The sequence below is a fragment of the Balaenoptera acutorostrata genome, chromosome 5 (genome assembly GCF_949987535.1).
Source record: "Balaenoptera acutorostrata chromosome 5, mBalAcu1.1, whole genome shotgun sequence".
In the NCBI taxonomy this organism is placed as follows: domain Eukaryota; kingdom Metazoa; phylum Chordata; class Mammalia; order Artiodactyla; family Balaenopteridae; genus Balaenoptera; species Balaenoptera acutorostrata.
In genome coordinates, this window is record NC_080068.1 from 93,206,336 (window position 1) to 93,234,230 (window position 27,895).

The 27,895-nt window shown below is 38.0% G+C and overlaps 1 protein-coding gene across 5 annotated transcripts in view; it reads left to right on the forward strand.

Moving 5' to 3' along the window:
* Positions 1 to 27,895, forward strand: part of PPARGC1A (PPARG coactivator 1 alpha) — a 670,945-nt gene that overhangs the window by 546,896 nt on the left and 96,154 nt on the right. Inside the window, exon 1 of one of the 5 annotated variants that reach the window (XM_007187632.2) lies at positions 13,563 to 13,648. The exons of 2 other annotated variants lie outside the window; for them this stretch is intronic. In XM_007187632.2, the coding sequence (XP_007187694.2) occupies positions 13,631 to 13,648 (18 nt within the window). In that variant the 5' untranslated portion in view covers positions 13,563 to 13,630. Of the gene's footprint in view, positions 1 to 13,562; positions 13,649 to 26,486; positions 26,622 to 27,433; positions 27,609 to 27,895 lie in introns of those variants that run through there. 2 more of the 5 variants (XM_007187631.2, XM_007187630.2) reach the window with 2 other exon arrangements.

Sequence of the window (27,895 nt, forward strand, 5' to 3'; positions counted from 1 at the left end):
CCAACTCCACTCCACCAGGAATAATTCAGCAGGTTTTATTTTCAGAGAATACATTGGCACTTTTATTTTAATTTCAGTTATTAATCAATGAGATTGTAAAATACATGAGATCAAGGACTTCAGACATTATTTCAACTGCTCACCCACAAGTGAACAACATTTATTAAGCATCTACTCTTATGAGGCGTTCTTTTTTTTTTTTTTTTTTAAATTTTATTGAAGTATAGTTGATTTACAATGTTGTGTTAGTTTCTGATGAATAGCAAAGTGATTCAGTTATACATATATATACATACTCTTTTTCATATTCTTTTCCATTATGGTTTATTACATGATATTGTAATATCCCTGTGCTGTACAGTAGAACCTTGTTGCTTATCTATTTTATATATAGTAGTTTGTATCTGCTAATCCCAAACTCCTAATTTATCTCTCCCCCACCTCCTTTTCCCCTTTGGTAACCATAAGTTTGTTTTCTATGTTTGTGAGTCTGTTTTTGTTTTGTAAATAAGTTCATTTGTGTCATATTTTAGATTCTGCATATAAGTGATATCAGATGGTATTTGTCTTTCTCTTTCTGACTTACTTCACTTAGTATAATAATCTCTAGGTCCATCCATGTTGCTGCAGATGGCATTATTTCATTCTTTTTTATGGCTGAGTAATATTCCATTGTATATATACCACAATGGACATATATATACCACATGTATATATGTGGTACATATATATATACCACATCTTATGAGGTGTTCTTTTAGGCAAAGGTGAGACTACATAGAAGGACAGGACATAGTTTCTAATCTCAAGGAACTCAGAATATAGGAGGGGCAATGATGTAAATTAACATAGCTACAAAATCTGCCATTTACAGCATGGGTACTATAAGTTGTAGCTACGCAGTAAGTGCTGGTAGATATCACCTTATATCCTCAACTTGGGGTGAGCAAATATATTTCATCTCTCTTGCCTGTTCCAATTGTTTCATAATGTTTACTTGGAATTCATTATCAAAAAAGATTCTGAAGCCATGGGAAGATTCTGAAAACGGTGGCAATCAGTGAGCAGTGTCAGTCTATAAGCAAAGGAGAGTGAGGTGGCACGTGCCAGGAAAGGACACAGGCTTTGTACTGAGAAGTGGGGTCTTCGGGACATTCATTCCCTAACATCTTCCCCTACTTCTGATTTAGTAGTTGTTGATTTTCCTGTTCAGACATAGGATCCCTAAATGCCATGCTTTTTTGAATGATGGTGTGAATACAATTTGATCAAAGCATCATTTCCAGGAGGTTAAAGAAATAGTGAAAAAAAAGACCTTTCAAAAGTTTAATGGTGATGTCTAGATATTTATTTTAAAAATAATGATAATGATAGCTAACATTTGTATATTACTTTGTAGTTTACCAAGCACTTTCACAAAGTGGAAACAACCTAACTGTCTGTGAATGGAGTGTTGGCTAAATAAATCAAGGCACTTTCATACAATGGAATACTAGGCAGCTGTTATACAGAATGATGTAGATCTTTATTTGCTGATATGAGATAACACCCACGATAAGTTTTAGAAAAGCAGGTCTATTGTACGTGTTTAATGCTGTTTAAAAATTATATTTTCACAGACATCTATATTTGTATGTAGATACAGCATTGAAAGCAATCTGGAAATTTATACAAGAAAATGCTAATAGTGGTTGTCACTGTTTACTGGGATATAGAAGACTTTTACTGTCTCCTTTCCATCTTTCTGCGTTTTCTGAAAAACTTATGATGAACATGTGCTACACTCATGAAAATAAAAAATAAGTCATCCATTAAAAAACTTAAGCACATTACCATATATTAAGGTCACCTAATCCTTATGACCACTCCAAGGGTAGTTGTTATCCATGCTTTACAAATGAGGGGCACAAGTTCAAATTAACTGCCAGTAGTTCATTTTACCGTGTCAGGCAATATTCTGATTGATTTACACATATAAACTCATTTAATTATCACAGAAATCTTTTGAGGTAGGTCCTATTATTATCTATATTTTACAGATGAAGAAATTGAGGCACAGGGAGGTTAAGTAAATTGTCAAAGGTCACACAGCTTATAAGCTTATAGAGCCAGGATTTCAAACCAGTTTGCTTGGCTCCAGAGTCCACGTGTTTCACAATGATGCTGTGCTGCCTGATAGAAGGTGCAGGGTGGGAGGAGGTAGCCTTGGTAGCTGAAATTAGCTCTTCTGGCTCCAAATTCTGTTCCCTTGTCACTACACGTTTGCATGTGCCTCATTTTATGCTTGCTGTGGATTGTCAGCCCATTATCTCCCCATCCCAACGTGGCCTCATAGCCTGGTATAATTTATTTAGGGGACCTCATGATAAATTTCTGCTGGAATTCAGTACTGAGAAAAAAATCACTCTTGGCTACATGAAACATTTATACATATATAATCTACTATGTGCTAGGCACTGTTCTAGGAACTGAGATAAAATAGTGAACAAAAAAACTCCTGTCCTCATGAACCTTACATTCTAGTGGAAGGGGACAGAAAATAAGCAAAAGATACAAAGTTTAGAAAATTGATAAATGCTATGAAGAAAAATGTGGAAGGAATAGGAATAGTAATGGCTGGGCAATGGGAGTAGGGGTGAGGTTACAATTGTACTAGAGAGGTCAGGGAAGTCCTGTTTCCTTTTGTTGAATAATGAATGTTTATCTAACCCAACACTTTTTGATTTTTGTCCAAATGGCCAGGAAACTCAGAAGTAAATTCAGAACTCAGTTACAAAAAAAGTAGTGCATTCCAAGTATATACCTAATGTTTAATTCCTGGCTCTTCTTAACCTGATTTGATCTGGTTTTCATTTTTATAGTCTTGTTTTATGTGTCTAACTTCATATGTAATCCAGAATCCCATTTTTAGAAATAGATAGGATATACATTTTAAATATCAAAGAAATGAATAGAGTCAATGAAAAGTACAAGAGAAACCAAACAGCCCATTTTCCTTGAGTTCAAAGGAATCTCCCCTTCTTTTTTCTCATATTGACTGTTGAATAATCTCATCTCTGACTTGATTGGGGACTCTTCGTTTATTGCTTTTATTGCTTTCTCCCCAATGCTCATGACCCTCTCTCCCTCTCTCTCTCTCTCTCTCTCTCTTTCTCTTTCTTTCTCTCTGACTCTGTCTCTATCTCTATCTCTCTCTTTCTTTCCAAGAAGGTTTAGACTTGTGTTTCTTGGATAGAATTGGTCTTTTCTTTTGAGATACAAAAATCTTTCCTCTTTCATTACTATAACCTTTTTAAGTGACTGTGAAACTTCCTAGGACCATGGTGATACTTGGCAGGAGTTGTGGATGCTGATGGATATTGTAGTTTCCTAGAGTAATTAAAACTACAGTTATTTACAAGGCTTCATTTAGAAACTGTTGCAATCTATAGCTGGTGTTAATTGATGACAAATTCAAGCTGTTTATCAATAATGCAAGATATTTATGTCAACATCTTCTGTTGTTATGCTCACACCTTTAACTTTGCGATCTTGAGAAACAAGACTTTATGTTAACATTAGTGCCTGGAAGGTGACTGAAAACACTGGTGTTGACTGACATCCCAGGCGTCTATGTTTGGTTCAGGCCATGTTGACCTGCAGTTAACGTGGTAACTAGTCCTTAGTCACAAAAAAAGAGAGAGTTTTGTTTTTAAATATAATTTTGAAGATCTATCATGTATGTTAACAATATTTCTCTTTGGTTATTTTTCTGGCTTAAGGATAGGATAAAACAACAAGGTGTTTGGGATTAACCGATACACAGTACTTTAAATAAAGTAGATAAACAGCAAGGACCTACTGTATAGCACAGGTAACTATATTCAATATCTTGTAATAACCTATAATGAAAAAGAATATGACAAAAAATAGATACATGTATAACTGAATCACTTTGCTGTATACCTGAAAATAACACAACATTGTAAACCAACTATACTTCAATTAAAAAAAAGCAAAAAAAACCCACTGTCAACACATTTCTATTGGTTGTGTTCATAATCATATTCCCAAGTTTTTGTGACGTTTTGGAGGTGGCATCTTTATGCTTATGACAAGGGCTTTGCAAGACTGTGGGTGTCACATAGCCTGATATTGTAGTCGTTTGTGGATATGTCAGACTCTTCCACTAAATTTAAGGCAGAGATTAGGTGTTAATCACATAAATTGGTGCTTAACAGAGTGCCTTCTAGATGGTCGGTGATCAACAACTCTTTGAAGAGTAAATATGAGAATTTATGCCCATATGATTGTCTTATAGGAAAGATATGGACAACACATACCTGATTCCCTACTGGTATAAGGAGAATCTGTAAATAGAGTAAAAGGCTTAGAACATGCCTGAAATACAGTAAGTGCTCCATATAATTTACCCATTATTAATATTATTTATTACACTATCTGAGTATTCCCAGGGCATAGCAGAATGTATGGTACAGAGTTCACCTTAATAAAGATTCATTTAAGAAAGAACACATGAATGAATGAATGAATGAATTCCAGAAGAGGTTTGGTATCCATTCTGTGAGCTTGCCCAGCACCTCCTGCATTGCTTAACTCCAATATATTCTACTAATATATTATACTTGTTTATTCATCGGCTCACTTACCAGCCTGTGGTGCTCCAAAGGGAAGACATCTTCTTTATCTCACAGTCTGAAGGCCAGCACAGCCTGTAGAATGTGGCAGGGTCTCAGTGCATGCTTTATGAACGGATGCACGTGAGGATAGATGCTTGAATACATACCTCCTCCATGATGTTCTGTTAGCTCAGAAGAAAAATAGTTTGGGTGGATACCAATAGGAAAAAATATCCTACCTTGCTGTACATAGCTATAGAATTCTAGCATTCATTCCTTTTCAACACGTTTTTTAAGTTGTTTAGTTACCATTTTAGACCTATGGACATAATTGTGAACAAGGCAATGTCTTTGTCTTCATGGAGAGTGTGTTCTAAATATCTCTGTGCTTCATTTTATTTGCATTTCCTCTCTTCTGAGAGGCCTAATTCACTTTTGAAATTACATTAAAAATTGTATTCCTGAGCTTTTAGACATTTCACCAGTTGGTCTACTATTGTTGAAGGGCCTACATTCTATATGCTCATTTATTACATGGCAGAGGGGAGAGAGAGGTTGACAGAGATAGGGGGTGGGGGGAAAGGGAAGTCATTGACTATTAGTCATTGACTAATTATAGTTTAACATGTGTTTCTTGATTAAATTGGAAGGGGAGGGGGACGGAAAGAGAAAGGAATTTGAAGAAATTGGCACACACGATTGGGAAGGTTGGCAAGCCTAAAATCTACAGATCTGTTGGGCAGGCTAGCAGGCTGGAAACTCAGGCAGGATTTTTTAGGTTACAGCCTTGAGGCAGAATTCCTTCTTCTTGGGGCAACCTCAGTTTTTGGTCTTATAGCTTTCAATTGATTGGATGAGGCCCACCCACATTATGGAGGGTCATCTGCTTTATTTAAAGTCAACTGATTGTAGATATTAGTTACATCTACAAAAGAACTTCACAGAGACACCTAGATTAGTGTTTGAACAACTAGGCACCATAGTCCAGCCGAGTTGACACATAGACAATCAGATTATTATCTTCTATGATCCTTATAGAATCCTCCTAAAGAGCCTAGGCACAGTGAGCCCAGTTTTACAGAAGGCACAGAGAGCCTTCAAACCTTTCCTCAGGCCATGTGGCTCTGAGCCAAGGTCAGTGTCAGAGTCAAGGGTGTGAGGCTCTGTCTGTACCATGTTGCCTCTCAGCCTGGCCTAGCAACCGAGAACCCACTTTTGAAAATGCCATCTCTTCACCTGGAATTCTCTCTCCCTCTCTTTGTTTAAACCTTTTCTAAGACATTTTTCTACTTTAAAAAGTAGTTCTGCATACTGGGTATCTTTTCAAATGAATCCTGATGACCTCTTTGTGGTTTAGTCTTTCCGTTTTGTGATTATGCAATTTGTGATTGTGTACATTTGGGGACAGGCAGTTCCTGAACAGCCCCTAGGATTGCATATCTTTAAAAATAGATGCTTTCCAGAATCCACTGATATGCATTTTAGTATATATTTCTTGATGAAATAATTTGTATTCATGTATCATAATTTCTCTAGTCCACGGTGGACATTGTCAATCTTTTGTCCAATTGGAAAATCATTGATTAATTATAGTTTAACATGTGTTTCTTGGTTAAATGCATGGTCATTTATCCCAGTTTATCAACAGTTAACAGCAGATTTTGTCAGACTGATGGCCCTTTAGGAAGATCATCAGGTAACTATCAGAACTTGTTGGTGTCATTATTTATATCAGGACTCTAATTTTATATCATGTCTGTCATCTCAAGATTTCACCGCAAACCATGTGAGCCCATATTAGAATTATTTAAGTTCACATCTCTATCCCCACAAGATCATAAACTCCTTGTGAGAGGATAGATTGTATTTTATTCATAATTGTGAGTAAGATCAGAAGAAAATATTATCTTGATAGTCAGAAGGGGACAAAGGCAATGATTTCCACTGGGTGCGCCCCACACAGCGCTAGGCACACATAGAATGATTTCAAAGAAGGGAAGATGGGAGAAAGGCTCCTGATAACGCCTGCTTCTCCTTCCCCACTCTCTTCCAGGCAGCCTGGGTTGCCCTGTTCTTTGTCCAACAGATTCCTCTTGTACAGCTGCTCCAGACTCAGAGATTCCATCATCCCTATTAAAGTGTGGGCTCTGTGAGGCCAGCAGCCAGATCTAATTCAACTATGTAGCTGTAGCGCATCACACAGTTTTAGCTAGCAAAGATTAAAAACTTTGTCAGGCAGCAGAGGGAGGCAGTTTAGTGTAGAGGTTAAGGGCATACACCCTGGAACCAGGCTGCTCAGGTTCAAGTTCCAACCTTACCGTTTATTAGATGTGTAGTCTGGGGTAAGTTACTTAACTTTTTGTGTCTCTTTCTCCATCTGAAAAAAAAGGATAAGAATAGTTCCTATTTCATAAGATAATATGTATAAAGCACTTAGAATGGTAGTGGGTGCATGATGGACATTATATATTGAATTCTATTTTTTTAAGAAAACCACCTATTTCCGTTTTAAACTACTTTCGATTTTCTCTCTCTGGTCTAGTTACTTCCTAGAATTTTGTGGGTTAAAGACTGATTTCCAATAATATCACATAAGCAGCTGCATCCTACCACCTGCTTGAGAACCAGATCTTGGCTCTCACTACCTTTCATATTTCTTTGTATTTCCCATAGCAGTTAACACTGGACCTTGTATGATTTATCATTTGTCACCAGGACTTTTTATTTTCTAGTCCCCTTAGTATTGGGGAAAACTAAAATTTAACCAAATATCTACAGATGCCAACTTAGGTATCTGATCCTTACATTCTCCATGAGGGCAGTGGTGTCATCCTTATTTTATAGAGACCCAGGGAGATTAAGTATCAATATCTTGACTCATTTCAAAGAGTCAGGAAGTATCAGAGCCTGGTTCTGTCCTCAGGTCAGCCTTCTTTTAAATCTCCCCTTCATTTTCCTTCCTCTTTCTGCCTTTCACCCTTCTGGGGTCTCAGCAGGTACCCCCCATCCCAGAGCTAGAGGGATCCACATGCTCTTTTCCGGCCACGTATGCCTCTTGCAATCATTTATTCGGGAGGGCCCGAATGGACGTTTATTGGAGGGCCCACGAATGGACGGGCAAGGTCCTGGCAAACCACATCTCTGTTTTCCTTTATTTGCATGTTGGCAAGCACACAGGATTACCCAATACTACACTAAACTAGTGAGTAGGGCACTCAGCAAAGCAGGGCACACATGCAAGGGCACCAAAATTTTTCCTTTGAAAGATTATTACATTTGTTTAAAAGAATGAAATAGTGCCATTTGCAGCAACATAGATGGGCCTAAAGATGATCATATTAAGTGAAATAAGTCAGACAGAGAAAGGCAAATATTGTCTGGTATCACTTATATGCGGAATCTAAAGAAATGATATAAATGAACTTATTTACAAAATAGAAATAGACTCACAGACACAGAAAACGAACTTATGGTTACCAAAGGGGATAGTGGAGGTTAGAGGTGGAAGGGGGGAGATAAATTAGGAGTTTGGGATTAACAGGTACACACTACTATATATAAAATAGACAAACAACAAAGACCTACTGTACAGCACAGGGAACTATATTTGATATCTTGTAATAACCTATAATGGAAAAGAATCTGAAATCACTTTGCTGTACACCTGAAACTAACACAACATTGTAAATTAACTATACTTCAATTTTAAAAAATGGTTAAAAAGGTGATCATTGGAAACAGCTATTCTGACAAAGGTTAGAACCCTATTGGGCTTCTCTATACATATGTAATTTAGTAATGAGTCTACTTTTTATTTTGAATTACATGTGAGGCAGGAGCCTCTAAAGTCTTCACAGGGCCTGGCTGTCTATAAGGTGAAGTAGATCTATTTTCAAGCCCCTAACTGATCCCCGTCTCTTCTCCCTCAACACACTTGCTATTGTTCTGTTCACATGTGAGTGTATTAATTGATTGTGAGTCTGACCTTCCACTCACTCTTGGACTATAAGCGGTTTCAGGGCAGAGAGTTATACAGTCTTATACAAGTTAAGCACCTGGTTATACAGTCTTATACAAGTTAAGCACCTGGCATGTTGCTGGACCATCTTTTGGATAGTAGTGGATACTTACTGATCTGTTGACTTGTAACAGGTGGCTGTTTCCCCTTTAATCTTGCATTCTACATGTTTGCAGATATGTATTTTCCCAGACAGTTGGCTAGGTGTAGAGAGATTGGTGATGTGTGTCTTCCTCTTTGCCTCGGCATCATGACGCTGACGTTGTCCTTTGACCCCAAGTCTTTGAGCAAGGACTTTCAGTTTTAACTATAACCTTTAGGATCGACTTTATCTACCTTTTCAAGGTGGGAAGATTGTGAACAGTTAGTATTTAGTAGGCAGAGTTCCTGTGGAGGAGAAGGAAGTCCATCACACACCCTTTAACAAGTCTCAAGTTACTGTCTGAGACTATAAATAACGACTGTGGACATGAATCGCAGAGACGAATTCTTTGTGGATAATTTTCCAAGCAGTAAGGTGTTTTCTTTCCACTTCCCTCTTCCCCTTTCAAGTGGTGATGGTTACTGATAATATTTAGAAAAACAATATATAGATTCTGAGAATACATTTCTTCTCTCCTATACCACCAGTTTAATTTATTTTACTTATTTTAACCTCTGGGCATTTCTACAGTAGCTTTATGATACAAATATTCGGAGAGAGCTTTGGTGCATATGAGTAATCTTACTTTCAGGTTTTCCTTGTTTTTGTTTGTTTGTTTGCTTGTTTTTATTTTCCGCACTTCACCTATTTCTGCATTTTCAAAATTTTGATTTTTCATATTTAGTCCTTAATAATTTTGCCTATAAATAACAAAAGAGATGCTTGGAGTTGGAAAATGTAGACATTGTCTGTCACTCGTTCTTTTGAAGCAAGTGACATTTGGTAGCAATTTGTACTATCTCTTTCCTCATACATTTGCCCAAACTGGCAATGACTAAAGCATCAGCGATAAATCCAAATATCAAATTTTTTTTTCCGTTTAAAAGTTTTCAAGATTTTTCTTTCACACGAATCTTTGATCTTTAAAAATGCCTCTTTTTTTAAAAAATATTTATTTATTATTTATTTATTTATTTGGCTGCTCTGGGTCTTAGTTGCGGCTCATGGGATCCTCATTGCCGCATGCAGGATCTTCGTTGCGGTATGCAGGAAATTTAGTTGTGGCATGCAAACTCCTAGATGCAGCATGTGGGATCCAGTTCCCTGACCAGGGATGGAACCCAGGCCCCCTGCACTGGGAACGTGGAGTCCTAGCCACTGGGCCACCAGGGAAGTCCCAAAAATGCCTCTCTTTTATACATTGAGTTGGGACTTACTTTATCCTCCAAGCAGAGTTGTCATTTCTTCTCTCCCTTCAGTAAGTGGGCAAGGCACCCCCAGAGAAGGAAGCATGAGTCCTGGTCCTTATACACCTTTGTGTATTCATAAATCTCAATCTCTACTCCATGGACTAAAAGGTACAAAAATTTTATTGCATATAATTTACTTTAAAATGCTTTAGGAAAGGAGGGAGAAGAAGGAGTGAGAGGACAGAGAAATAGTTGAATCTGAGAAATTTGAAAAGTGAGGGAAGTGGGCATTTGTGTAGCTCCCCCCTGTAGGTGAGGCATTCATTTTGTACTCCCCTTACTTACACCCCTTCAGCTTTTCCTGTTGAATCCCTGTGATAAGCCTGGGAGGTAGGCATTATGTTCATTTTCTAGATGGGAAAATGAAGGCACAGAGACATTAAGTAGTTCGGCTCTTGGGATTGAGATGAAATGTTCTGAAGTGGCTTCGTACTCATGTTTGTGTCTGGTGCTCCTTGCTGAGGGCACAGCCTTCACAGCCAATGTATTCTGCGTCCATCGGAATTAGATTTTGCTTCAAAGTGTTTGTTCTTAGCAGCATAATGTGCATGTCTAGAAAGGGATCATGAATGTGAACTTGGCTTAATGCTCTTTTAGAAAATGAGTTTCTCCTTTTTAAATCATTACATTCAGACCAGACCTCAAAATATTACAAAACCAAAACATGCAACTTTCATTCCTACTCAGTTATAATCAGTGTGGTTTTGATTTTTTTTTAGGCGTGGTGGTGACGGTGGCCATGGGGATTTCAGAATTAATAACACATGCCTACCTCCCCAAGTGGCCATAGGCCATCCCTGTTTGCCTTTGTTCTTCTAGGCTCCAAGAGGTGTGAGCATATCAGAGGACACAGTCTCATTCTGCCTTTGAATTCTGGGCTATTTACTTTGGAACCTGCCCCATTGAATGATGACCCTCTAGTCCACCAGGTGACCCAGGTACTTTGGATCTTAGTTATAATTGTTTTAAGACCAGAGCTGCCAAGTTCTGCGAGCTTACATTTTTCGGGGGGTAAATGCATTCAATGGAGTTTGTTTTATTTATTTTTCATAAATCAGAGGAGATTAGAAAACCATATTTTTTAGCTCCCGTTTCTGAAGACTAGTACCATGATGAGTTTTGAGTGGCCCTGACTCATGCTACCTTTCTGTATTTGGCTGCACTCCCAAGCAAAGGCTATAAAATTGTGAGTTTATTCAATTATTGGTATTAAGGGTCAAGCTTAAGATGTATTTACTGAGTTCTGTTCTAGAGTGAGATAAGCATATTGTTTGTACTTCATGGGATAGATTTGTATAGGAACAGGTTTGTGGCATGGAAAACATTTTTGTAATGTGGTTTGCCATGTGGTCTTAAGATGTGTTCTAATCTGACTTTCGTTTGCAATTGCCATCTTCAAAAGGAGTCTAAATTTCATTTCGGAAGAAGAGTGGCATTATAATAAGGGCTCCTTTTTCTCTGGGGGGGGTGCTGTCAGTGATCTGAATCAGACATCCCAAGTTAACTTTAGAGGCTGATCCACAGAGAAAGGGACGTTCTTTTCAATGATTTGCCAAACCACATTCAAAGAGACCTGCGGTGGGGCTACTTTTGACCAGAGCAGGCTGCCATGTGTTGGCTGTGATCCTGTTTGAGTTCTGCCTTTTCTTAATTTCCCTGGCAGTTTTAGCTAGATGTGTGTGGTGTTTTTACTTTCATTCTGAATGGGAAGCTATGGTTCCCTTCTGATTCGTGGAGAGATTCCTAGATGTCTAAGTTACGTGACTTTGGGGCACAAGCAAAAATGCCATTTTTCTGCACGGTCTGCAGAATGTCTGGAGTCAGACAAGACTGACTTCAGGCCCCAGGTCTCCTACATATCAGCTTTTTGTCTTTAGAAAAGTTACTTAAACTTTAAGATTCAAGTCCTAGAACTGACATAATAATAGTACTTGCTTCTCCTGTTAGTCCAAGAACTAAGTGAGATAATCCACAAAGCTCCTCAGCACAGTGCTTGGCATTAATAGCAAATATTCACCAAATGTTGGTCATCATTTTTTTTTTTTTATTGCTACTATTTTGACTCTAGCTCAAAGAGTTGTGGGCTATGAATGTTAGAAGTAGAACGTTCTCTAGAAGTAGAAAAGACCCTGTTCTTTGAAAGCTGAAGAAGGAGAGGGGGAGAAAGGAGCCCCGTGCTTCATTTCCCATCCTTCAGACTTGTTTATTACAGTGGTAGGTTACCATGGAAACTTTTGGGATTAAGATGGCATTATTGAGTTAAGCATTCAATAAACACCTCAGGAAAGCAAAGCTAAGACATGTATGCACGCCATAAGTAGTTTTCAAATAAAAGGGTTATTTGGGGGCAAAGACGGGATGGCAGTTTACTGACTTCCTTACCTCATGGAGTTTCCTGAGAGAATGATGATCAAGAGTTGAAACTGTGATTGTCACCCTGCTTTTGCCCTTTTGAGGCCATTCCGTCAAGTTGTCAGTAGTTACAGCCAGAATTTCAAAATGGGAAGCTGCTCTTTACGTACCAGGGAGTGTGGCTTTCCAAAATAGATTCTGAAGTCGAAAAGAACTCTGAGTATTTTTCGAGAAGGGTTGACCTCCTTTCATGCCACTTACTGTGAATTAAAGCTGCGAGGGAGAACTAGTTTGGGCATGTGGTACAGCACTTAGAGCCGCCGCTGCCAGGGAACAAGATTTGTGTTTCTAAGGAGATACAACAAAAAGGAGAATGCTTCAAGAGCCAGCGGCTGTCAGAGTGTAAAAGTATCTATGTTCAGAAAGGGAAACAGAAATTGAATTAAGTAATTTTATACACAAGTTACAGGGTGCCCTTCTGCTAATAATTCTTAAATGCAAAAGCAAATAGTTGTGGTCACAAAGGGCTTAGTACATCTCAGCTGATTTGAGTTCTCAGACTTGAACTGGATGTGATTGGTATTAACCTGCTCTGTGCATGTGATTTTCAGATGGTCTGACTCTTGTCTGTCATTTTGTTGGGCTGTATTAGTAACAGGGACATATTCCAGCAGAGGTTTAGGCAGCCACTTGACAACGAGAGGAGGAGAACTCTCCAACCAGAGCAGCAAAACAGAATCCTCTACCAGTGTCTCGAATGCCAATTTCAGCCCGTTTGCCAATGTTTAATCAGTGTTTAGCATGGAAGGATGCCCTGGATGGGTTCCTTCGATAAAGTATCATCACAGGACAGAAATCACAGGGAGAGTGCACCAAAGAAAAATTACAGTACAGCTATATTTACTTAGTGCCTCTGCAATGGGGTTTTATTTTCCACAGTTGGAAAGGGAACCACCTGTCTCAACTGCTGATGTCAGAGAGCTCCCTCGAGACACAGGGCTGTTGGAAAGCACATGATACTGTATATATTTGCTCTTACGTCCATATCAGGCTAAGATTGGGTTTCAGATTTGTGCCCTATTGTGGAGTTCATTGAGCAGTGACTCCGAGGTGCCCTCCCACATCACCATGCCCTTGTGAATTAAAAAGTAGTGTGTGTGAGCCCCCATCGTGAGTGTTCCCTCAACTTGCCATGCAAGTATTTACACTGCAGTAAAATGAATGGCATGCATCTTGGGGGTTATCATTTATGGACTCGATTCTGAAAGTGAGTATCAAGAGGCATGATCTCTGCCCCCAGACTCCTTCTGGTGTCTTGGCTTTTGTTTTCTTTCTACTTATCAGGATTTAAAATATATATATATAGATATCTATCTATCTATATCTATCTGTCTATCTCAGATTTGGAGGTTTTATGTGTAGATTGTTAAAGAGGCAAAAAAAAAAAAAAAGAATAGGGTGTGCCTATCTTTTTAATTTTTATTTATTTATTTAACTTTATTTTTTGCTTATAGCATGTCAGTGTGGGGAAATTGTTATAGAATGAATGAATGCCTAATGCTTGATTTGGAAAGGCTGGATAGTATGACCATGCAATTTCAAGGCATCTATTGAATTATTATTATTATTTTTTAAGATGTTCAGGAGTTGTATAACCACTGCTCCAGTCCTTTGTACCTAGGGGAGAATTAGGCCTTTTAAACATAGTTCCTTAAGGCAATGGAGGGCCACTGTATTGCACAACTCCAGGGGGCACCATTTCTGTCGTAGTCAAGGACTCACGCTTGTACTATCCAGCTAGCTATATGTTCAATCCCAGAAAATATGATGCTATTAACATTACTCAAACATTACATAAAAATAGAATTGTTACCAACAATTGCAGAAGGCATGCTATTAGTGAAGTTCATTATTTTAATAGTGTCACACATCTGAATTTGACTATCTTTACCAACTTGCAAATTATATGGTGGTTACACAAAATAGGTGGAAAACAGAGTTTCTGAGAGTATAAATTACATTCTTGGGCCACATCAAATCGATGTCCTATTAGGGATAAGAACGAGGTTTCTTAATTCCCAGACTTCCCATGATGCACACCTTCAATTAAATTAATATTTTAAGTGATGTTTGGTACCTTTTTCTCAAATTCTAGAAATAGAGTAATAGGATAGGCTAAGACCCCCGGTTCATCTAATCTTTCCCCTAGTGTAAGATTTTCCTCTGAAACATTAAAAATGTTATAATATATGATTGATATTAATTAGTTTTCTGTAAAGTACTGCACTCCTTAATATGAACTGAACTAGAAATAAATATATTACCATGAATTAAGATTTTATTAGTTGCGAAGAAGAATTGGATGAAGGCACCTATGTGAAATCCTAAGCACAGGCATCAAATTGAATTCATGCCAGCACTGCCTTGAGATTAATTTGAGTGCTGAATACGAATAGTGTACCATAACATAACTGTGTTTACTGAATCATTTCTGGCACCAAAAACTAAAGCTACATTATAGATGCAACAACGGGCTTTTCTCCCTTGGAAGAGAGAGGCGGGTGCATTTGTAATTCAAGTGAATGTTACCCTCTGAAAAATGCCTCTAGTCCCCAGGAAGGGAACAGTCTTCTTGAGAACCTTGCATACTCATCCCTCAGACCTTGCATACTTTGTGCTGCTCTGGCCTTCTCCTGCAGCCTGTTCGAGTTTTATAATATGATCAGCTCTATTTTCTATCCACACCCCCCGGTCCCAATCTGGAGTACCGGTTAGACCTCACTTTATAAATTTCCATCGCGTTATTACGTATATGTTTGAAAAGGTTTGGAAGGTGTTGAAAAGATAATATGGGGTTGCCTCAGGGATATTCTAGAAGGACTTCCTGATTATGTAAGGAGGTGGATTATACAACATTTAATACAGGGCTGTGCGAGAATACGGTAAAGGTCCAAGGATCACTGTTCACTGACGGGGATGGGAGTGATGGCCCTGGAGTTGTGTACTGCTGGGGCCCTGCTCTAATACCCCTTTTCTTCTGAAATTCCCTGATTCTGTATTCTTTCATTTTATTTGCATCTATGATATCACTTACTTGAGAGTGAGTGCAAAACTTCAGGCCACCACTGTCAAATAGGAACATTATGTACATCACATATATAATTTGGAATTTTCTAGTAGCCACATTTAGAAAAGGTAAGTTTAATTTTAATAAAATCTTTTATTTTTCCCAATATGTCCAAAATATTATATCAACATGTCATCACTATAAATTATTAATATCCTCCATTCAATTTTTCACACTTAAGACTTTGAAATCCTCTGTATATTTTGCCTTGACAGCACATCTCAAGTTTGACTAGACACATTTCAAATGCTCAGTAGCCATAGGTGGGTAATGGCTGCTGCATTGGACAACACAGTTTTTTAATGTATGTGCCAATGTGTATACTTTAATGTATATGCCAACTTTTTAAATGTATATGCCGACACAGTTTTTTAATGTATATGGATATCCTTCCACAGAAAAATTACTTGAAATAAAAAGAATACCTCAACTATCTAAGACAAAATATCACATACCCTTTATGTCACTTTATCAATTTAAAAAGTAATTGTATGATTGATCACAAATTCGAGAAAAGTGTGAATGCTAAGACAATTTAGTTAATGGACCACTGGTGGCAAAATTGACTTTATATTGACTTGTTTTGCTCCTGCGGCTTTGTTTTCCACTTTTACCCCATAGATATCATCATTTTAAAACACGATTTGCTACTTGGCGGATCTTCTCGAATTTGCAAACTCATGGTATCTTGTCAGTTTTCAGGCACCATATGGATGTCTTGTTTCTTAACAGAGAAACTCTTGAAAGACTTTTGGCTCAGATCACTTTTGTGGACAGCAACATGGAAACAAAAACTGTTCTCTGTACTTGCTCCTTCCGGTCTCTTTAGAGGTAGAACCAGGTCAGGACTGGTATGAGGCTGGTTTTCCCTTCCTCAGGTACAGGCACTTGGCATCCCCACAGCTTAGGTGATGATTCTGTGTGTACACTCACAGGGAGTTGGCTTAATGTAAGACTTCAAAAGGAGGTCTGCTCTGCTTTGCTTTTAGGACTTTTTTTAGATGGGGAAGCCAGGCAAAAAGCAAACCTATGTATTTATTCTACTGGTGTTTGATGTTCAAAGAGTTTTAAGTATTGGTATGTGAATGACAGGTATCATTACTGGGTACTTATTATATGCTAGGCACTGGGCTTGTATACATCTCATTTAACCCTAACACCAATCATGTAAAGTAGGTATTTATGTTGCCATTTTCACAGCTAAGAATGAGAGGTCTGATAGTTTAGGTAACGTGCTTGGGATCACACAGGTAGATACCCAGTGGCGCATCTGCGCTGACCGACCCCAAAGGTTATGTTCTCACAGAAGGGGACCATTGTTTTCACACCAAGTCAATGACCCCCTTCAATAACAAATTTTAAACCAAGGGCAAAATACTAAAGGTATAGAGTTGGAAGTTTCCTTCACTTCATTCATTTAGGAAATACATTCAGAGATACGGAATCCTATCCCATCTTTTGATAGAAGATAGATCTAGAAAGGTGAAATGGCTTTGTCCAAGGTCAACAAAACAAACCTACACATCGGGTCCCTTGATTCCTACTACACTTCTGATTGTCTATGTAATTTACTGGATTTTTGAGATAAATTGAACATTCAGAATATTTTTTTTTAACAGAAAGGTAGCAAACTTTAAAACTTGGGAGTATAGAAAGACTTCTTTCTCTTTCTTCTCTATGCTTTTTAGACTTTTTATTGACATATGATATGAATACCAAAAAGTGCATATATCATAAGGGTTCAGTTCCATGAACTTTTACTAACTGAACAGACCCATGGAACTAGCACTGCCAACAAGAAATAAACCATAACTAGCTTTCTGGAGCCCCTTCCAGCCTCCAACCACTACCAAAGGCAACCTCTGTCCTGACTTCTGGCTGCATAAATTAGGTATATCTGTTTCTGTACTTATTTGTATAATGACTAGCGTAAGTAGGTATGTACTTTTTTGGTGTGTGTGGCTTCTTTTGCTTCACATTATGTTTGTGGAAATTATGTACATTTTGATGTGTACTAGAAGTTTATTCATTCTCATTGATGTACTTGGCTATACTTTTGAAGTGTAAGAACCTCAACAACCATAATATTGTCAGTGGAATTAATAAGTTTATTGAACATTATTATTTAAATTGCTTTTTTAAGAACGTTATTAACCACAGTTTCATTTGATTCAGTCTAAAACAAAATCACAAAGCTCAAATATTAAGCCTTAACGGTTGCAGTGTAAGGTATCTCCCAGCAAACCTCTCTTGTTCTGTGTTTTTACGCAATATTCAACATAAGGTAATACAATAGGGAAGACAAAAAGGGCACAGTCTGAAAATACCCACAGGAGATTGAATAGTTGGAGTTCCCACTAAGTAGCTTTGTATGGCTGTGCAAAAGGTTAGGTGTGGCCTATTTTTAGGTACCCTACATGGAAATGGATGTACTAAGATGGATGGTAGGAAGTTACACCTCAGGAGTTGTCAGAGATTTTTGTTTTGAAAAGAGGTAGGAAAAGAATCCTTTCTGATCATCTGCTTGGGGCAAAGTACAACCTGGGCTCTTTAAAGAATAATCAAGCTTTTGGACTGTTGAAAAGGGAAACTTGTAAACTGCCTTTTGGAGACTGTTTCACAGGCCCAGAAATCAAGCTTTCTTATGTTAGCTTTCTTGTTGTTTCTTTTTTCTGGGTGCAAGAAAACAGGAAGTTAAATCTGTCCTGCTAGAGTGTACTGCTGGAGTGTCCTGCACTGTTTGAGCTGGTGGTCTGTCAAGGCTTTGTCCTTACTGAGGTTTATCATTCACCTGGTCTTACTTTGCTTACTCCATTGTTACCAGGGCTCCCTCTTCTCCAAATGTCCTATTAGGGAATCTAGTGTGGCTGCAGCTGGGCTATTCATTCAGCGCTAAAGGAAGGTCTCTAAGTTGGTGATATTATTTGGCTCTGAAGCACAGATCTTCCTCCTGATAAATAGGGTCATATGTACAAAGAACACAGCTAAACAGGAAAACTCGATAACTCCCAGTGATGCATCAACCATATATCTTGTGATACAGCATTGGTTTAATATATTTGCTAATAATGCCAAGATAACCCATGTTAGGCATTTGTCCTTCTTTTCTGCCTCCATACCCTAAAGTAATATCTCAGATGATCCTTCTCAAATTACAAAAAAAAAAAAGGTAAGGTCTTCTTTTACCCAATACCATGAGCTTTTTTATTTAATGGGGGGAGTGCTCTGGTATTAGGAGGCAAAAGCGTTACTCTAAGCTCGTATTTCCCTAGACCTTATTCCTATTTACAAAACCCTGAATTTCAGATCCATCCTCTTTTCTATCTTCTCTCTCTGAGTAACATCATTTCTTACCTGTTGTAAAACCAAATCACATGTTAGTATGTGAAACTGCATCTATATGCAGGCAGAAGTGAATAGTCACTATCATATCAGCTGTGTGTTTTTCATCCTTACCATGCAAGCAGGGACTTGATCTTCTACATGACTTGTACCATTTAATAGAATTAATGATAAACAAGATGAAAACTTGCTGTTTCTCTGGGGCAATGACCTGGGCTTTGTAAGACATCCAAGTCTGTAGAAGCTGGTCTTCTTACAGCCAATATTCATGAAAGTATTATGTTTTACCAGTTCTCATCTATTCTTTTTCTGCAATGGTTAGGAAGTTAAATATCCATATTGCTATGAAAGTGATGAAGCTGTGGTTTTCCAGCAAAGTTGAGCACTGGATACCTTTCCTGCACACCCTCCCTGATTTCTAGTGCCTTTGTACAATGAAACATTTGGATTCACCCCATGCAGAGAAGTCTTCCCAGGTTGCCTGCGTCTGTCAAGGCAGATACAGCATTGCGTTTGAGAGTTGACAGGGATCTTAGATATAGTTGAATCCGGCCATCTCTGTTGATAGATAAGGAAACTGAGGCTCAGAATCATTAAGTGAACCACCCAAAGTTGAATTGCAGGACCCATGTCCTTCCTACCACCCTTGTCCTTCTCTTTTGGGCTAAATCAAGATCCACAAAGTCACTCTACTTATCAGGAAGACTTGAGCCTCACTTGATAACTCATGAACTTGGCCTTGGTTCCAGCCCCGTCAACCATCTTCTCATGAGAATTCTTAATGGTCAAAATAATGATCACCCAAGTGTAGGAAGAGTGATTTGCAGGAAAGACCCATGAAACTGCAAGGATGCTAAGTCGAAGAGGCTCATAATACAGCTTCCATTCCTGTGGAGATAGTCAGCCTTCCAGGGGAAAGGAGGTGGGTCAAGGTCTCATGTGACATTTGGAGAACCCAGAATGAGCTTCTTGCCCAAGAACAGGGCTGCAGCATGACAGCATTTACACAGGTGGCTCCCCGTTTTGGAACAGATTGTGGTCCAGAAGTTCACTTGCAAGTCATTGGTTTGAAACGTGGACTGCATTTTCCCCATCCAGTCAATTTCTGTGGTCTCCAGTAGAAGCCACATCTCCAGCACCTCTTCCCTTCTTCCTTCTAGAACTGCCCCTTCCTATTCCCTAGTCAGTAACAATCCCTTCTTGAGAAATTTTCTTAATACTTTAGTCATAACATTCTGAAAGCATTTACTTGTTTTTTTTCTTGGTTTGTGCTTCTGAGCTCCATTAGATGCTAGAAGGGAATAAAAAATATGATTAACAAATAGATGCTTTTGTATAAATAACTGAAATCCCCTTAACCCTACCAAGGATAATCGCATTTTAGAATGGAATGTTTGTTTCACTTAATTGATGAATTTCAACTTGAGAAACAAAGTGAAGATGGCTGTGGCATCTGGGTGTCAGTGGTCTGGGCCCACCTCTGAGGCAAGCTAATAGTGGATAGCTTTCCTATCCCTATAAGTCGGGGCTCAGAGGTTTCTCAGGGTGCCAGGTAGTAAATTCTCTCAGCTTTGCATCCTGAGTGGAGTGGCTGTTAGACTCGATTTCATATACAGAAATGGCTTTCTTTTAAATATATGATGAATATTGAGACTTATATTGGATGTCAGTGGCTATTTCTATTTGCTACATTCCCTGTATGTTAAGAAGGCACAGTTATAAGTCTGAATCTCTATATTTCTTTTAAAAATGAATAGTTTTTATTCTTCTTCTGAATATAAAAGTTATACATATTTAGCATAGAAAATTAAAAAATTACAGAAAGGCACATATACCCCCTCCCACACACACAAATTTAAAAGAACTTATGTCATCGGCCACTATTAACACCTTGTTATATTTTCTCCTTATCCTCTTAGCTCTTCTATCTTTCTGAGTGTATATTTATATGTAAATTTGTTGTGATTATAGTTTTTTCAAACATAAAATTTTAAACCTTAATATATTTTGAACATTTTCTCATTATGCCATTAATGTATTTCACAACAGTTTTTAATAATAGCATTGAATATATATACATAATGAATATATGTGTGTGAATATATATGAGTTTATATATATATAGTGTTCCATTATTTATTTTGCTAGGCCATTATTGTTGGACATTTACACTGCTTTCAAGTTTTCAATAATGTAAATTATGTAGCATTGACTATCTTCACACTAAAAATCTTTGCACACATCCCCCTGTTATTTCCTTAAGATGAACTTCTAGAAGTAGAATTTCTGGATCTATGCGGATGCCCATTTTTAACATTTTTGACACATACTGCCTGCTTGTCCTCTAGAAAACTTTGTACTCATTTATAATCTGACCAGTAGTATTTGACATCTGTTTTTGATTGAGCTGCTATGTGGAGGTCAGTCTTAGAAGTGGTCTTCTTGATTAAGAATATTTCCTCAAAAATCTTGTGTTTACTTGGGCTAGCAAAAAAAGTAAGATTTTATATAAGGCATCACAAAATTTAGCTAGACCTTAAGCTAATTGCTTCCTAAGATGAGAATTTATTTCCTTTCTACATCCTCACATTTTTAGGATATATATTCACTCTGCTAGAGTAAAATTCAAATACCAAAGCACTGGAGAAATCTACAACAGAAACAAAAGCAAAATAACTAAAACCCGTCTGAATCTTACCTGGTGGGATTGAAAAAAAGAAAAAAAAAAAAAAACACTTCACTTATTTAATTCCTCCATTTCAACAATAGTTGAAAATACAATTTTTTCTCTACAATCAAAAAAAGTTAAGCTCATTAGGACCCCAGCTCTAGAAATAAGTACCAAACAGGGGGAACTGTTTCACTAACAGTTTTTTTCCAATTTAATAATTTGTGTACCTGAGGTTTCTCTGGCCCTCAGTAACTTCAGTTAGGGGATAAAATATCTCTCTTACCAAGTGAATTATGTTATTAAGTTTCAATAGGACTTTAAAATTTTAAATAATAACAAATTTAATAAGATATGATGTGCTTTATTTTCAGTTTCAGTAAAAAAAAAAATGCTAAATAATCCTATTGAACATTTCTTGTTTAAATAGTCAATAACTCGCTGCATTATAAATGAATTAACCTGAAATAATTAAGGTAAATGAAAATGTCTATAAATGCACAAATACAACAGAGTTAAGCATCAGACAAAATCAGATTTTAACCATCCTTTTATTATCTCTTATCTGTGGGCCTAATAAGCATACTTCTTGCCTTATGTTTAGATTAGTCCAATTGATTGCAATTTGGATTAATTTGCACATTATTTTTTATTTTAATGTGAAAAATGCCAAGAGCAGATTTTGAGATCCACGTTAAAATACAGGCTCAGTTGCATAGAGCTGGTCTGCAGAAGGTTTCACTGGAGATGAGAGAGAGATTGCTGAAGTTGTTTAGTTTATTAGAAGATAAAAAAATAAATAAACAAATGCTAGGAGGCATTAAAGCTGACTACTGATTTTCCTCTGTTTTCCAAATATGCTCAGTTCACAGTGACATCACCATGGTGATTTTGTGTAAAATAAGACTTCATTTTAGAGTGGTTATAGGCTAGAGGCCTTTGTTATACCCTGCCCTGCTACCAACTTCTGTGCCCTGCACAGCAGCAGCTTCAAACACGTCCCAGGGGCTTAGAGCACGTGCTCAGACTGATGTGGGGTTTCAGGATCAGTTAGCCCCTCTAGGAATTAAAAGCCAGCAATTGAATGCCTGTTATCAATGATTAACTTTAAAAATATTAGCCATTCTAGGCAGATCCCTTTCCTTTCTATGCAGGCAGCATTCCCAGGAATGTTGGTTTCCAGCTACATAGACAGTCTCTAGGTTATAAAGTTGCCTCGGGGGACTTTGCTGTGCTTTTGATTTGGGAATGAATGTTATTCTTATTATGAAACTTTAGTTCTTCCTAGAAGGGTTTTCAGAGATCTGTATGCTCTTTTCAGCTGTTATCTAAATCCTGGCTCTGTCTTATTTTTCTCAGTTATAAAATGGGTACACAGATCATCTTTATTGGGTAGTTTTGAGGACTAAATTGATCGAAGTGTGGTATCTAAAATGCTAATTTCAGTGTCTAGCCCTTGTAAGCTCTGCTGTATATTTTCTTCCCCATTTTTCTTCTTTGAAAATTTTAGCCTTAAATTTATTCTCATGTAGTTTATTGTAAGCTTAGAAAAACAAATGAGCGAAAAGATATTTATACTAGTAGCTCTTCACTTCTGAGTTCCCACCTATGTTCAATAATGAGATCAAAACCAGTAGTCTCTGCTGTTGTCTACTTGGGTATTTGGGTTTGATGGTGTTTATTTTTTATAACTGGCAGATGTCTGAAATAGGCAGGGCAGCAAAAGCCTTGCAATCTGGGGCAGGAGAGGGGAAGGAAACTCAAACGTTATGTACTTTGTCAAATTTTTTTCATAGAATTGAATTCTTCTCTTGAAGGTTTAATTTCTCTCTTGTTATTGACTTTAAGGATAGATACTCTTGCCTCCACCAATGTTGGAGTCTTGGGGAACGATAACCCAACTACTGACAGGAGAAATTCCATTGGGGTGGAATCCAGGCTCTGTGTAGATATGGAACATTATGAGCACTCAACAGATGTTAATAAATACCTCCTTCTGTTGTTGAGACAAAATGGGGTTGATTTGGGTGTGAATTTAATGGTTAATGAAAGGACCTTGTACCTAGAAAGGGTGTATTTTAAGGAAGACAAGAATTGGATATTGAGCAAAATAGCAATGTTTTTTTCATATCAGATTACTCTGTGTTTTTAAGGTCTGTCATCCTCCCAAATTGTAAGTAAGTTCCCTTGTGTTCATGACATATGCCTTCTTAGCAGCCTTTGCAATACATTGCTGTGGACACAGTAAGGTTTCAATAGATCATTGTTGATTGAAACCAAACATTTGGAAATCTTGGAGGCAGAGTTGATGAAGGGATGAAATGAGGGCTGCAGGGAGAAAGGAAGAGAAACAGTCAAGGCAGAGGGGGAATCAAATATAGAAACATCCTGGGAAACCAGGAAAGACCAAGGTTGGTGAGCAACTAACACTTTATGTGCTCCTGAGAAAAGAAAAACTGGACAAAAGAGAAACTTTAATCTGAAGAGCTAATTAACCAAGTTATAAGACCTCTAAGGTATCCCTCTCATTAGAGTTGTAATTTTGAGACCAAAAAAACAACAGTGGAAGGTACTCTAATTTTCCCCAAGAATCTATTTAAATTTTTATGTGTACAATAATAGAAATCTGAGGGAAAAATTGCAGTATGCTGGAGTTTATAAATCATTTCAATGTTTTGACTCCTAACTAACCCTCTTCGTGATGGTAAGAAAAAGAAAAAAGTATGTATATATAAAACCACCTTTGCTTTCAAAGGTGGATGTGCTGATTTGATTAAGAAAAAGTGGAATTAGGCGGCAAAAAGACAAACAAGAAAACCCCGATAACATAATATGAACAGGTTAAATATCAGAAACAATAATACAGAGTGTTCCAGTGTAAAGAACATCTCTAAAAGATAGGATTAAAAAATATATATATATTCACATAAATATAATGGATGCCTAGCATTCAATGAACACAAAAGTATCAGAGAATATCACGACACAGGGATCACCTGATAATAATGAATAAACATCAACTCTTCTTGGTCAAGTGACCAATATTATTTCACAGTTGACTGTGTTGAGCACAGAGCCAATGACCTTTGCCCTGCATTTTAATAATTTACTGTAGTTTTACATTAAATCAGAATATAATTGTGAAGAAAATTAGTGTTTCTTTGTGGGGAGTGCAGAGTAATGCCACTAATTGCATGTATAAAAGCCTTCCCGAGGTTGTATTTTCCTGTTCTTTCTTGATTTGGAAAATTAAAACTATGGTAATTTTCCGCTATTTGTAAGAGGGGAAATGTGCCAGTGAAATGTATTCAGCTAACTTAAAACGTCAAAGCTTTTGGCCATCGTTTTACGTCCAGTAATGACAAACTGTCAATTTCATCACATTATTCAGGAATATACTAGCAACTTGTTGCAGATCTCAGGGTAGACAAATTTCTTAAAATAGATGTGATCTGAAAGAAGAAACAGTCTGATGTTTTTTGGTTTGTTTTTTCTTTCACTTTAATATTTGAGCTACTTTATATTTAGAGCAAATCACCATTTTTTTCCTGATAAAGGGATGGACAATAGCAAATTCATTACATTAAACTTAGTAGAATAGGAGATTAAATGAATAGTGCTTTAGAATCATTTTTAGATCCCTGGGGAATTTTTTTTTCAGATGAGTAATTATCAAGTAAAAGACTGAGTTGATTTTTAAAATAAATGGGGTTTAAAATTTTATAAAAACATGTATATTCACAAATATGTATCCACGTGAACATCACTCTGGAACTTGGAAGGGTTAAATCCGACCTCTGTGGTGTTATGGGAAGTGTTTTCTGGCGTTGTCTAGTACCTTGAGTTTGTTATGGATTCAATATGTAGTGTCATCATAAAACAGTTGAACCTGCATTAGCCCTCATTGTCTCAGGCTAGAAGCTGAAAAATTCAAAAAATGAAAAAGCTCAAGAAATGAATATTTCTGCTAATAGCATGTTGGTATTTTCCCCTTATTCCATGGACATTCTTGATCTCAAAGGCAAACTGCACAACCCAGGGTACTAGGGTTGGAATCCAGTGTTTATTCAAAAAGGCACCCTAAGGCAGTTGCAGAGGAAATGCTACATGTATGAAAAAAAAAAAAAGGTAGCCGGGAAACTAAGCTGATCTGGGCAAAGCGGCAGCGAATGTCTTTACTAACACTTGTTTTCTGAGAGCCTATGAAAGAAATGGAAATAATCAGAAGGACCCTGAAAGGGTGGTATTTTGTTGCTTGTTTTCCTTATATGGAACAAAGTAAACTGCAGTAACACTTCTCGGGAGCTGGTGTTCCCTACTGCCACAGGGACAGCAGATTTCTGGGTGGAGGAGTTTGTTTATACCTTAACAAATACAGGCTGTTTTGTTGATTAAATGAGCAAAAAAGAAAAAGAAAAAAAGAAAGAAAGCATGCCCCATTCTCTGTTTTCAAACACTTCCCCCAATTAGAAAATGTCTCATAAAAATCCATCATGTGATAAGATCTTGCTTTAGTCCCAAACCAAGTCCACTTGGATGTCTTCAAATCTGAGTCCTGAGGGAGTCCACATTTTAGCTAAGAATGTAGTTACTCTGTCATGAAACAGAGAGCTTTGCCACTTGCTTGTTTTGGAAGGAAAATAAATTAAAAAAAGATTGCAGGGGATTTTAGTTATTATATGGCCAGGGCTCCATTTAGAGTCGGTGGCATTCAAAGCTGGCTTTAGTCACAGCATGATGCTCCAAAAGTCCAAGTGTTTCCTTTCTTTCTTTCCGTTTTTTTTTTTTTTTTTTTTAAGCGTTACTTCACTGAGGCAGAGGGCTGCCTTTGAGTGACGTCACGAGTTTGAGCAGCTAGCAGCACAGGAGAAGGGAGGCTGGGTGAGTGACAGCCCAGCCTACTTTTTAATAGCTTTGTCATGTGACTGGGGACTGTAGTAAGACAGGTGCCTTCAGTTCACTCTCAGTAAGGGGCTGGTTGCCTGCATGAGTGTGTGCTCTGTGTCACTGTGGATTGGAGTTGAAACAGCTTGACTGGCGTCATTCAGGAGCTGGATGGCGTGGGACATGTGCAACCAGGACTCTGTATGGAGTGACATCGAGGTGAGGTGGGGCTGGGCTCAGCACTGCAGCCAGGACGGAAGCTTCCCTCGCAATGCAATTATGCCTGTAAGAGGGGGAAGGGCTTGGGCTTGGGCGAGGAGAGGAGGCAGCAAAGTAGCCTGGGCAGGAGCTTTGGGAAGGGAATCTCAATCTTATCTTAACTCCAATAAGTTTGCTATTTTAAGGTGGCTCTGAGATACCGTGAACAAATCAAAGCTTAGCTGCTGTCATCAGGATCTGTTGCAGTTAGAAACTCTTTCCATGTGCCTTTGGCTCTGTTTCTACTCATATGCAATATTTATGCCCTAAGATATTGATATGAATCAGAAGCTGAAGTCTTTCCAGTGGTGTTTAGTGGCCTGGTTGGAAAAATGCCATTTCTATTTATAATAAGATGAAGATAAAAATATTAAAATAGGTGGGCTCAAATCTAGTCAGTTTTGACTCTAGTCTGGATTTTTTTCTTCTTCTCTCTCTGTTCATCAGAGAACTCACAAAATCCTAAATAATCCTGCTGGGCTATTTTAGATTGCTTTTCCCACAGAACACAAAACAACAAAGCTGATTCTTTTAAAACTCCTCTATGTGGTTGAAAGCTTTGGCCAGCAAAGAAAAAAAAAAAAAAAAAAAGCCTCACGGTGCAAGGTTTTCCATCAGCGTCAGTGGCAGGGAAGCCAATGGTTAAATCTCTCTGTACCACGGAGAGCTGCCTGAAGCCGGAGAGAGAATAGAGTTTATGCAGGACTGTGTGTGGAGCTGCTCGCTGCTTGTGTAAAAATAGATGGCAATACATCAATTCCACAGTCTCTGCTGGCTACAATTCATACAGGGGGGAGAAAAAGCGAGCCGGTTTCCTCGTAATCTCTGGAGTCTAGAGTGACTAGCGGGGGGGACGGAGGACCGCGGCATGTTCGCATTCAACACAATGGAATGTTCTCGGAAAGTTTGGCCAACTTGGGAAACAAGCAAAACTTTCTGTGGACTCTGGTGAGATGGACCCGAATTGAATTGCAGGGAGGATCTGAGCGGCTAACAATGAATCTGGCAAAGGGCTGGGAGAGCTTCCTCTGGGAAGCTGGGGGCACGTAGGGTAAGGGGAGGATGAAGGGCTACACGTGATTTGATTAAATAAGATGTCCATGTGGTGCTGCGATACACATCTAAAGTGAAAATAATTTGGCCAAGGCCGTCTGCGAATGCATTTTTCCTCTCTAGTGAGGCATGCCCTGGATTCTTAACTCTTCGCTGGGCTTGCAAATGCTGGCTCCGTTTGC